This window comes from Triticum dicoccoides, chromosome 4A (assembly GCF_002162155.2).
Source record: "Triticum dicoccoides isolate Atlit2015 ecotype Zavitan chromosome 4A, WEW_v2.0, whole genome shotgun sequence".
Lineage (NCBI taxonomy): Eukaryota > Viridiplantae > Streptophyta > Magnoliopsida > Poales > Poaceae > Triticum > Triticum dicoccoides.
In genome coordinates this window covers 229,694,034-229,706,708 of record NC_041386.1, presented here as the reverse complement: position 1 = coordinate 229,706,708, position 12,675 = coordinate 229,694,034, and the positions used below count along the sequence as shown (strand labels likewise).

General features: G+C 41.7%; 1 protein-coding gene across 2 annotated transcripts in view; it reads left to right on the top strand.

Moving 5' to 3' along the window:
- LOC119285701 (F-box/LRR-repeat protein 4-like) overlaps positions 1-11,112 on the top strand; it is a 15,340-nt gene extending 4,228 nt beyond the window's left edge. The window contains exons 3-9 of one of the 2 annotated variants that reach the window (XM_037565031.1): positions 6,597-6,744; positions 6,835-7,003; positions 7,324-7,509; positions 7,870-8,062; positions 8,619-8,695; positions 8,826-8,976; positions 10,596-11,112. In XM_037565031.1, the coding sequence (XP_037420928.1) occupies positions 6,597-6,744; positions 6,835-7,003; positions 7,324-7,509; positions 7,870-8,062; positions 8,619-8,695; positions 8,826-8,976; positions 10,596-10,892 (1,221 nt within the window). In that variant the 3' untranslated portion in view covers positions 10,893-11,112. Of the gene's footprint in view, positions 1-6,596; positions 7,004-7,323; positions 7,510-7,869; positions 8,063-8,618; positions 8,696-8,825; positions 8,977-10,595 lie in introns of both variants that reach the window. The other variant, XM_037565030.1, reaches the window with a different exon arrangement.
- Positions 11,113-12,675: the final 1,563 nt, after the last annotated feature.

The window sequence follows — 12,675 nt, the reverse complement described above, 5'->3', positions numbered from 1 at the left end:
ACCTCCCACAAGCAGTTAGCGCGCCCATTCATGGAACAAAATAACAAGATCCCATTCTAGGTTGGTTCAAGTGGAACAAAACACCAAGACATAAGGCCTGGCATACCACCGTTGCCATTTGCGTACATTTTAATTATCTCCAAAAGCATATCACAAAGTGACCCATGGTAACATAAGCATAACCCAAGTAAAGCATGGCATAAGACCTGACTCGGCACCACCCTAAGCATGCATACTTAGCAGGTTAAGCAAGCAATAACATAGGAATTAACAAGCTTTGCTAGGAAGTCGAAGTAGAAGCTTTATCATGGCAAGATAAATGGCTTGATGGTGGATAGGTAACGAGGTAACCAAGAAAGCATCGCAAAAACTATTCCAAGTGAAGCTAGTACAAGTATCCAAGGTAATGATCATCCTTGTCTGATAGCCTGGTGATAGGTCTGCTCCTCTGAAGCATCCTCGAAGGTAATCTTATACAGTTATACTCAACCTCGGTTCAGGACTCTTAACGGAAAGAAGCAAACACCGGAAAAAAGGAAAGTAAGGTAAAAATACATTCATGGTTGATGCACAAGCATATGCATGCAATACATGTTTGAGAGGATGTAATAGGAGCTAACTATCTAGGCATGTTAAATGGAGTGTTGTATCATTAGTGGAATGATTCAATAGTGTCACTTCATGTGCAATTAAGTGTTACATTTGAATTACTATAGGTCAGGAGGTATAAGTTGATTTAACATGGCATAATCAGATTCCTTACATTTTTTAATTACATTTTTTAATAGAAATGCACATAAAGTTTATTAGAAATGGATTCATGAAGCTCAAGTTATGATTGAAACAAGTTTTGGAAGGGTTTTGAACAAAACAGAATGGAATTTGAAGTCCGTGAATCAACTTGGAAAACTAAGAACATTTCTGGAATCCTTGTGTTGAGCTGATCAAAATGGACCTAAAGTTTGCTCTATTTGGATATAAGATGCTCAAGATATGATTAGAAACATTTTGAGGGTCATTTTTGCAAAACAGAACAGGACAGAAATTTGGATTGCCTAAAATTGAAATCCAAGTCAGGAATGGGTTTCTCACATCTTGCTGACTGAAATACATATAAAGTTTGTTCAAAATGGTGTCGGCGTACGACAATCTATGGGACCAGAGTGGGCCCCTTTCAGTTTGGCAAGGGGACGCAACACACAAAGAGCAGAATCAACCATGCATAGCACACAAAGATTTACCCACGCCGCAGTGATGCGTAAAACCCTACTCTTGCTTTGATGGATTAAGTATTATGAGCCCTGTGTTACAGTGAGCGCAACCATGCCGACAAAGTGCTCGGGGGTGTTGCTAGCTACTACAAATGGACGGGATTTCCCCCTTTGTAAAGGTCGCCATGGGCCTTCTTTTATAGAGCAAGGGGTCACCAACAGTGGCAAGATGGTAATTACATGATGATAGTGGCTACATTGTTATCATACCTATCAATGACTGACTTAGGACAAACACATTTAATGCACTGTTAGTTGTCACTCTACATTGGATGCTGGCAAGGGAGCTCCGCTCCACTTGTACCGCTGTCCCATCTACCTTTTATTATTGTGACACGCCCGTGGACAGGTGTCAGTAAAGTTGTTCTCCAAGCGGTGGATCGCCACGTGCCCTGATAACCTCTACCTAACCGCCTGCGTGCCCGCCACTTCTCGGCAGACTCCTGACAGGTGGGTGACAGGTGGGTGCGGGCGAAGCGGTGGATGGGACCTTAGGCTTGCCGGCTCTGAGCTTGCCGGCAAAGTGGAATGCTTGCTTCCTGGGAAGGCCTGCTTCCCGGCAATCTTGATCTTGACCTTGAGGTACTCTTTTAGTACTTCTCGATGACCTGCCCCGAGGCCTTCTTCACGGTATTATTTCGCCATTTCTTGAGTACTTTGAGATGGACTCGTCTCTGCCATATTCTTTCTGGCATGGAGGTTGTAACTTACCGGTGTGTGGTCAGGGGCAGTGAACACCCAAAGTTCACTACACCAACAGATGGAGTTGTAGAACTCAAGTTATGATTTACCAAAGTTTGAAAGGCTTTTGAGCAAGTTCAAATTTGAATTCAAAATCTAGGGTTCAAATTTGAAAACTAATGATAGATTTGAAATGCTCATATTTTTCTGATCCAAATAGATATAAAGTTTGTCAAATTTGGACAAGGGAATTAAAAGACACAAGCATCTGAAACTTGAAAGTATTTGAATAATTCTGGAATTGATTTTAATAATTCAGAATAAATGAAACAGAAACTTTTATAGATAGGCCATGCTAGCCACTTAGACTGACTTGTGGATATGAGTAGCCTATCATTCCTATTAAGCCGGGATGTCAACGGTGCTAGAGCTCGAGATCGAGCTCGGAAACGTGCTAGATTTAGACTAGGACACATACAAACTTGATGGTGTAAACGGTGCAAGTAGAGGACCACCGGAACTACTCCGATGACGAGGTGATGCGACGGTAGTGTTCGGCTAAACATAGCAAAAGGTGCTAGAGGACGAAATCGAGCGCGCAAGGAGGGGTTTTGGAGAGGAGCTCACCACGAACACAGTGGTGTGCTCGGCTCGCCGGGAAGTGGACGGAGTCGCCTGAATTTGATGAAGACAACGATGGCCCGAAGAGGAAGAAGATGACGATTGCAGCGGCTGTAGATGATCTCCGGTCGAGGCAGGGCATGTAGGGGAAGTAGTCGACGCCACTGCTCGCTTGGACAGGGCGGCGAGGCTCAAAGACGACGGTGTTCATGTGGGCAGGAGGTTTGTCAAGATATAGAGGGGCAGTAGGTTTGTCAAGAAGGTGAAGAGGTGGTATGTGTGATTCAGCGTCTCCTATGTTCCACACCACAACCTGATGACGCACGATGGCAGAAAATATTTGAGAGCAAATGCACGGTGAATGGCAAGGTATGCAAATTACTGATTGATAGTTGCAGCTGTGAGAATCTCATCTCCCAGAAGTTGGTGAACCATTTAAAGCTTGAAACTCATGATCATCCAAACCCCTACATTATTGGGTGGATCAAGAAATGAGTGAACATGATATATTGAAGGAGAAAGTGGAGGAATTGCTGCAAAAGGGGCACATTCGAGAAAGTATTAGCCCATGTGCTGTACCAGCCCTGCCATGCCAAACAAAGATGGATCTTGGCGCATGTGTATGGACAGTAGAGCCATGAATAAGACCACCGTAAGGTATAAAGTCCCTATTCCCCGTTTGGATGATATGTTGGATCAGCTTACTGGAGCAAGAGTGTTCACAAAGGTAGTTTTAAGAAGCGGATATCATCAAATTCGTATCAGACCCGGGGATGAATGGAAAACAGCCTTCAAGACAAAGGAATGGTTGTTTGAATGGCTAGTCATGCCATTTGGACTTTCAAATGCACCAAGTACCTTTATGCACTTGATGAATCAAGTCCTTCAACCCTTCTTATCCCACTTTGTTGTGGTCTATTGCGATGACAACTTGATCTATAGCAGGAATGAGGATGAACACTTTGATCACATTCGGAAGGTGCTAGAAGTACCAAGGGAAAATGAACTCTACGTCAACTTGAAGAAATGTGTTTTCGTGCATACACAACTTTTCCCCCTAGGATTCGTATAACATGCATCGGTATTCATGTTGATGATTCTATGGTTGAACCAATCTGAGAATGGCCAACTCCGAAGACCATTTCTGAGGTAGAAGTTTTCATGGCCTTGCAATTTTCTATAGGCGATTTGTGAAGAATCTCAACACTATCATGGCACCAATTAGCAGAAAGGAAAGTTCCAATGGACAGAAGCGGCTAAAGTTAGTTTCGATGAGATCAAACAAAAACTATCACAAGCTCTTGTCTTGGTGCTACTTGATGGCAACAGGACTTTTGAGTTGGATTGTGATGCAAGTGGAGTAGGCATTGGAGCTGTTCTATCTCATGAAAGGAAGCCCATTGCTTTCTCTAGTGAGAAGTTAAGGGAAGCTAGACAAAAATGGAGTACCTATCAGCAAGAATTGTATGCCGTTTTTAGAGGTTGAAAACTTGGGAAGTCTATTTACTGCCTAAAGAGTTCATTGTTTATAGTGACCATCAATCCTTGAAGCATTTTAGAAATCAAAAGCATGTTGATCGCATGCTAGCAAGATAGGCAACATATCTGGAGAGGTTTAACTATCTCATTGCGCATAAATCTGGAACAACTAACCGGGTGGCCGATGCTTTGAGTCATCGTGCCTGCCTCTTGACTTCTTTTGAAGCTGAACTTCTAGGCATGGATCAAATAAAGGAGTTGTATGAGGATGACGAAGACTTTGGCCATGTTTGGGTAAAGCACATCAGGGGCCAGTCATTAGATGATGACTATTTCATGTAGGATGTTTATCTCTTAAAAAATGATTGTTTGTGCATCCCAAGGCCTTTTTTGCGTGACAAACTAATTAGAGAACTCCATTCAAGTGATCTTAGTGGCCATGTTTGACGGGACAAGACTGTCGCTAACCCGGAAGCTCGTTACTTTTGGTCACAACTAAAGAGAGATGCTGGAAAGTTTGCTCAGCGGTGCCCCATATGTCAAACCTGTTGTTACTCCATGAAGTTTGACCGAAAGAATAGGTTTGCCACATGATGAGCATATGTTGTCTTGCGGCATGGGATGAATTGAGCCATTTTAGATAATCCATTCGCGACCACAAACACAACATCACTCCCTCGTCTTGTTCTTGGCAAGCCCAATACGAAGTCCATAGAGATGTCCTCCCATGGAGTTTCAAGTTGGTGATAAGGTGATGATTTCTCCTTTTACAATCAGCAAGTTTGACCGAAAGAATAGGTTATACATGCCTTTGCCTCCGAAAAAAGGAGAGATCATTCCAAGTTGGTGATAAGGTGATGATCTACCTCCGAAAAAGGCTGCCTTTAGGTGTTAAAGGTAAGCTTAGGCAGCGAAGTTATGGGCCCTTCTCTATTATGACAAAGATAAATGAGAATGCTTATGGGATAGATCTTCCAAGTGACGTGGGTATATCAAGCACTTTCAACGTTGCGGACTTGACTCTCTACCATCCAGAAGAAGCGCTCTATGAAGATAACTCGATGTCGAGTTCCAAACAACCAGGGGAGAATGATGAGGAACAATAGATGAGGTCGATACTTCTATTGTAGTCTAGTATTTCTTTTCTTTTCTCAACCCTAGATATTGTTTTCTAGAGTCTTCTAGCTATGAGTAGTGATGAGTAGAATGGTGAATCTTAAGTAATGTTTTTTGGAGTGTTCTAGCCATAAGTAGAAGTGAGATGTGAAGGCTTCCCAAAGCCCTATAAACAGCGGTCCTCACTACTCAAGTTTGTAACCAGACTATGTACCCACTACCTATAATAGAACTTGTTGTTCTTATCTAATATCTTGGACTAGATCTTGTGCTCTAGGAGTTTTGGATTGAACTCCTGCTGCCATATCAGCCCATCCCCGCCTCTAAAGCGATATCTAGCACAACACGTTGAAGTTGTTCCTTCAACACTGGTGCTGTACACATTGTAGCACCAAGGTGAAGTTGCTCCTCCACAACCTTGTGCTGCTTCAAGGAGAGGAAAGGAAAGAGGGATGGATGAGGACGCCACAGATGTCTAGGGGGTGCTTTATAGGGAGGTTGTGACGGTGTGTAGCAAGTGGCCGTCACCATCGGCTCATGGCATGTGCACACGCCCTCTGTCTTGCATGCGATGAATTGAAACAGTGACAACGCTTACAGTTTTGCTGGTGGGTTGGGCCGGCTTAGGTAAGTGGAAGGTTGGCCTTTCTGTTTTATTCCTTTTCCTTTTCTATTTAGAATAGGAAAAGAAAAGAAGAAAACAAATGAATGGCCAGAGATGAAATAAATGACGGAATATTTTATATAGGCCCTATGATTTATACAAATGCCCACAAAATTGATTCTATCAATTTTGGAAAAGTTTGAATTCAAATTCATTTGAAGGGGAGCCTTGGCGCAGTGGTAAAGCTGCTGCCTTGTGACCATGAGGTCATGGGTTCAAGTCCTGGAAACAGCCTCTTACAGAAATGTAGGGAAAGGCTGCGTACTATAGACCCAAAGTGGTCGGACCCTTCCCTGGACCCTGCGCAAGCGGGAGCTACATGCACCAGGTTGCCCTTTTTTTGAATTCAAATTCATTTGGTGCAAGATCAAAGTGTGCAAAATTTATGAGAATTTTATGGAAGGCTTGTAATGTGATAAGAAAGCCATATGCAAAGTTGTGAAACAATTGGAAAAGTTTAATTTTGAAAAGATTCAAATCATTTGCAAATTGGATTTGAATTGAAGCAATTGTTTAAAATAGTTGCTGGCCTTGAAAAATGTTTTTGAAACCTTGGATATTTTTAATATGCCACATATTGCTTAAAAGATTAATGACATTGATGATGACATGAAATGCAAAACTATTTATTAAATAAAATGAACAAGATAATGCTAGGGTTTGTTGCACTTGGGCTGTTAGAAAATACATACATTTCTTTTCTTGAGCAGTCTTAGTATCAATTCCTACTTTTGGACAAAATGTGAACGGAAACTTATCTGCAGGCTTGCTATATTGGAGATCCAGGACTAGTTGCTATTGGGGAAGGCTGCAATCTACTTAACAATTTGAGCTTGCGCTTTGTTGAAGGCGCAACAGATGAAGGCTTGATTGGATTAATAAAGAGCTGTGGACAATCACTGCTCTCTCTTGGTATTGCTAATTGTGCTTGGATAACTGATGCATCTTTGCGTGCTGTTGGATCCCACTGTCCTAACCTTGAAATCCTGTCACTGGAATCAGAACTTGTTAAGAATGAAGGAGTGATTTCTATTGCTAAAGGATGTCACTTCTTGAAAAATTTGAAGCTGCAATGTATTGGTGCTGGCGATGAGGCCCTAGAAGCTATTGGTTCATGCTGTTCATTACTAGAGATTTTATCGCTAAATAACTTTGAAAGATTCACAGACAGGTACTCAGTATATTTTCACTTTAATCTGTTGAGGCACAAACTCCATTTTTGTTTCAAATATGTGTTTTGTTATTTATTAAATATCTATTTGGACTTTCTAAGATATTTTGTTATCCTTTATATGATTCTCAATTTGATGAATGCTACATTGTGGGCGTTGCTGAAGTACTTTACTAGGATTTAGGAATTCATATTTGTTGTTTCCCGTTGAATTGGATTTCTTACTGTAGGTATTGGCCCTCTGTTGTTGCCAACTTTTGCTTTTTCTGTTACTTTTGTAGGTCTCCTGATGGTTTGCTGACTTCCTTTTGGATTTGCAGGAGCCTTTCTTCCATCGCGAAAGGGTGCAAGAATCTTACAGATCTTGTTCTCAATGATTGCCTGTTACTAACTGATAGAAGCCTTGAATTCGTAGCACGCAGCTGCAAAAAAATAGCACGTCTTAAGATCAATGGTTGTCAGAATATGGAAACTGCTGCACTGGAGCACATTGGACGATGGTGCCCGTATGTTTTTGTTGAGAACTCGATTTGTTAAAACTTCCCTTTTTTCAACTGACGTTTTATGTAGATTGATTATCCAATATTAATTAAGTGGGATGTAGTTCAAGTAGGGGAATTAGTATGGTACAAAGAATTATTGTTAAAAGGAATATGTTAGAAAACTGCGTCTGTGAAATAACTGCAAGTTGGTTCACTATTATGACATTTACAACAAAAGCATGGGCTATCCTAGTTTGCAACTTTGCGAAAAGTAATTATTTCACATTACTATGTTAGTGTTATTAAGTTACCTGCACTTTTTATCTATATATGATTCTTCTTTTGTGTGTTAATGGTACATGCTTTCTCATCTTATGAAAGCAGGGGCCTTTTGGAACTCTCTCTAATTTACTGCCCAAGGGTCCGGGATACTGCATTTCTGGAGCTTGGTAAAGGCTGCACCCTTCTCCAGTCTCTTTATTTAGTTGACTGTTCAAGAATAGGTGATGATGCTATGTGCCACATAGCTCAAGGTTGTAAGTACTTGAAAGAAATTTCCATTCGACGTGGTTATGAGGTAATTTCCAAGTCTGCATCAATTTAAGCCTAGCATGTATTGAGACAGATGGGACCTTTTTGCGTATGTGCAATTTATGTTCTAATTCTGTTTGGGAAAAATTTGTTTTTGCTACTCAAGATTTTGCCAATTTTCCTTATGCCACTCTAGATTTTGACATTTCACTTTTGCCACTCTTAGCTTTTGACAATTATCACAATTGTCATTCTGTGGCATAATTTTTTTTTAGAGTGGCAAAAGTGAAATAAAATTATTTTGCTTTTGCCACAGAATGTCAATTGGATAATTGTCAAAAGATAAGAGTGGCAAAAGTGAAATGTCAAAATCTAGAGTAGCATAAGGAAAATTGGCAAAAACTAGAGTGACTAACAAAATTTTCCCATTCTGTTTGGCACAGTTTTCTGCTTTATGCCTTCTATGCAATTGGTTGCTTCTGAAATACATTTCTGGAGTATGAAATAGGGCGTGTTTAGATGGACATCATGATATTGTTACATGTGGATTTGAAGTCCAGAATCCTGATTTGTTTGGTTGATTGAATTCTTTTGGTACGAAGGTAGGAGACAAAGCATTGATATCAATTGCTGAGAATTGTAAATTACTTAAGGAGTTAACGCTCCAATTTTGTGAGAGGTAAATACTACCATGCATTTATCCTGTTTTTTTATTTATCTTGCCCATGTATATCATTTACTGAAGTACTTCTCCATCATGATATGTTTGACATCTCAGTTTGTGAATTTTGTTTCAACTTTCTTTTCAGGGTATCTGATACAGGGCTGGCTGCAATTGCTGAAGGTTGCTCTCTTCAAAAGTTAAACTTGTGCGGGTGCCAATTAATCACTGATAATGGACTGGCTGCCATTGCGAGAGGATGTGGTGATCTTGTCTTTCTGGACATAAGTGTTCTCCCGGTACATACTTTGACACTGAATTTACTGTACTATCAATCATCAAAAAATTGAGTATGAGAATAGCCTTTAGTTCACTTCTTCAAAACATCAAACTAGGTTTGGGAAACAGTCGAAAATTGGCTGGTAAGACCATTTAGCTTGATTTCACAAAGAGAAAATGTGCTCCTCGTGATTTGATCGGACACATGGTCTTTCGTGGTGTGGGAAACCTGTTAATAAATTGCCCTAGCACAAGTCATTAGGAGTCTTAATTAAAATTATGTCCATTTTTACCTGAAGAAACCAGAATGGCAGTATGATGCTAGACCTTGACTGGATACAATCCAGAATTCAGTCTTACATCCAGGTTCTGTTATATACTCCCTCCGTCCCAAAATAAGTGTAGGGAGTAGGAAACTTCAAGAGTACCTTGTCTTCATAATTGTTGGGTTTAGATTTACAAGTTAAATATACTCCCTCCGATTCGAATTAATTGACGCAGCCTCTATACAATGTAAATTTTAAAAACAGTGAAACATAAAAAAGTATATGTAAACAAACAGACAAACAAAAGTTTTTGTAGCTCAGGAAAATATGACAGAATTTGAGATACCAATATGAGCTGTTCAAATATGAAGTATGTTGGTCATCAAAAGGAAATGAAGTATGTCATGGTATGAACTCTTCTGCATCACCCAGCATAGAAATGTTGCCTTGTATGCAAGGGATCAACAATGCCTCAGTAAGTCTGGTTGCCCTCAACGTGAGGGAACAGCAGCATCTTGTGTAAGTGTAGGTATTCAAAATTTTAAGCCACAAGGCGCAGTCCTCGGTTTGACTCTCTCCCCCATGGATTTCATGGTTTGGAAGGTTTGGGCGCCCCCAAAGGTTAAGTTCTTCGCATGGCTAGCCTTGCAAGGCCGGATTTGGACCACCGATCGTTTGGAGCGCCAAGGTTGGCCAAATTGTGGCCTATGCCCTCTTTGCAAAAGAGAACAAGAAACGGGCATCCACCTCTTCGTCAAATGCTGTTTCACCATGAGGCTTTGGAACATGGTCATCGCAAAATATGGGCTCGTGCACATGGACACCACCGTTTGGCATCTTCATGAGTCGCTCTTTGATTGGTGGGATAGGAGAACCGACATGACAAATCCCAACAGGAGAGCTATGGCTTCCCTCACCATGCTAGTGTCTTCGACAATATGGAACGAGTGGAATGCTAGGATCTTCAGGCACAAGAGCGCGCCGCCCCCAATCCTCCTCAAAATAGTTACCGATGAGGCTAGCCTTTGGGTTACCGCCAGTGCTAAGAAACTAGGGAAAATTCTATTAAGCGAGTAATTGCCATGCTGTGTGGGGTGGGGTCCTGTAACCAACTTAAACTCTATTCTCCTCTCATTTAATAGATGAGGCAAATCTTTTGCCTCTGTTTCGATTTTTTTAAGCCACTGAACTGGAACCAGCACTGTGAAGGAATCCAGCGCTAATCTTAATAGATTGTGTTTATTTTTGAAGAAGTGGAAAGGTCCATGTTACAGTTATTTTGTATTTTCATACCCAGTCCTCCATCTTTAGTAAAAGCTTGCACTATTTTCGTATTGTGTTATCTTTGTTGATGATTTGGTTGCAAACTGCAGATGACAGGGGACATGGGGCTGGCAGAGATTGGCCAAGGCTGTCCCCAGATTAAAGACATTGCACTCTCGCACTGCCCAGGGGTCACCGATGTTGGTCTGGGACACCTGGTCAGGGGGTGCTTACAGCTGCAGTCATGCCAGCTGGTGTACTGCAAGCGAGTGACCAGCACCGGAGTGGCGACGGTCGTCTCGAGCTGCTCTAGGTTGAAGAAGCTCCTCGTTGAGGAGGCAAAGGTCAGTGAGAGGACACGTCGGAGGGCAGGACCCATCTTATCATTCCTCTGCTCTGGGCTTTAGCTTTAGCTTGAAAAGAGAGGGAGAGAGAAAAATGCTGTTGTATAAAAGTCCTTTGTTTTACAAAGCGGCTGCAGCTTAAACCTTAACAGTACCTTGAGCAAAACAAAGAAAGAAAGAAAGAAATTGTTGTATGAAACTCAAAATTGTTGAACCATCAACTGTATGAATTCAGAGTGATAAACGGAACAAGTCAATTGATGAATTGTTTTGCTTGTGTATACTCCCTCGTTTTAGAGATTTCAATATGAACTACATACAGATGTATATAAACATATTTTAGAGTGTATATTCACTCATTTTGCTTCGTATTTTGTCCATGTTGAAGTCTTCTTTTTTTGCATGGTAATCCATGTATCATTCATATCACAAAGATTAAATTTCAATGAAGGCTATTCTATGGTTGCGCTGCCTGTGCTTGATGATTGTCGTAGTATTTTACTAGATTTTGGAAAGGTGACTGTTGAGCATTGTATTAGAGAGTCAAATTTTGTAGATCATGAATTGACTAGATGGGGACGTGATAAAAATCCATCTTTTTGAGTTGATGCCCCGCTGGAGCTCATTGTTATACTGTTAGTGGATGATGTAACGGTCATATGATTAATAAAGTTTGCTTTCCCCTAAAAATAAGCCATGTAAGGACCGACATGACAAAACTAAAAGCATTGTAGAACATCTTTGAGCTTATGCCAATGCCTGTTACCTGCCTCCAGCACAGCAGCCATCTAAGAAAAGAATGACGGATCATCGAGCTCGACGCGGCTCCATCGTTGATATGTAGCTTTGGGGACCTTCAAGGTGGTTCATCAAAGGTGAAGCCATTGCCGTTGAATGAATCAGACCAGAAAAACACCTTGGACACGACATCAAACTCCAGATCCGGCACCCACCACGACTAAGATGGCGAAGAAGGAAACCACACCTGTCATTCATCAACTATGAACCCAGCACACGTTCCGTCTTTCAGATGTTGTCGATGCAGGCCATAATCTGCATCCACTCCTGGACTACCTCCCAAGCTTCGCGCCGACATTGAAGCAGACAACGTCGCAACGACGGAGCCCGAGGACACATGTCCACTACGAGGATGCCGCAACCGCCACACATCCTTGTTGGAATAGACTGGTTTTCAAAATCATCCCCAACCATAAGGCCGAGCGCCTTGTCAGGGAAGGATCTGAAGAATCTTTATTCAGCGTCGCCATCGTTGCCGTCGAAGCCAAGCCGATGAACAGCCTTAAAACAAAGCTATTTTAGCCTAAAACTATCCACACACGTGGATCCAGCGACCCCCTCACCACCGACGATCGAGGCCGGTTGTCGCCGAAGGGCAGTCGCTGGAGAACGGTGGCGGAGGAACTCTCCTTGGGAGAGACGCTGGCCAGATCGTCTTTTTTCGTATGTAGTCCATGTTGGAATCTCTAAAAGGACTTATATTTAGGAACGGAGGGAGTACAAACATATTATTTGAGTGTTGCTGAACCAATCCTTTTACGACAATCATTCCCTTTGTTGCTGGTCTATCTGTTCGTCTGTCATGCTGATGAGTTGCTATCTCTTCCGGTTGTTAGTTAGTTACTTTTACCTTATAAGGGATTACATCTCTGTCACACTTGGGAATTGTTTCAACCAGCAAATTAAGGTTCAATTCCAGTTCCCATTAGATACTTAGGGCGTCTCTTCCAATTGGATTGCTTAGGCGCCCGCAAGCGTCTGGTCCGTTTAATTTGCTATCCAACGCGGTATCTATCGGTTCACCGATGCATTCGGGCGTCCGACTAAA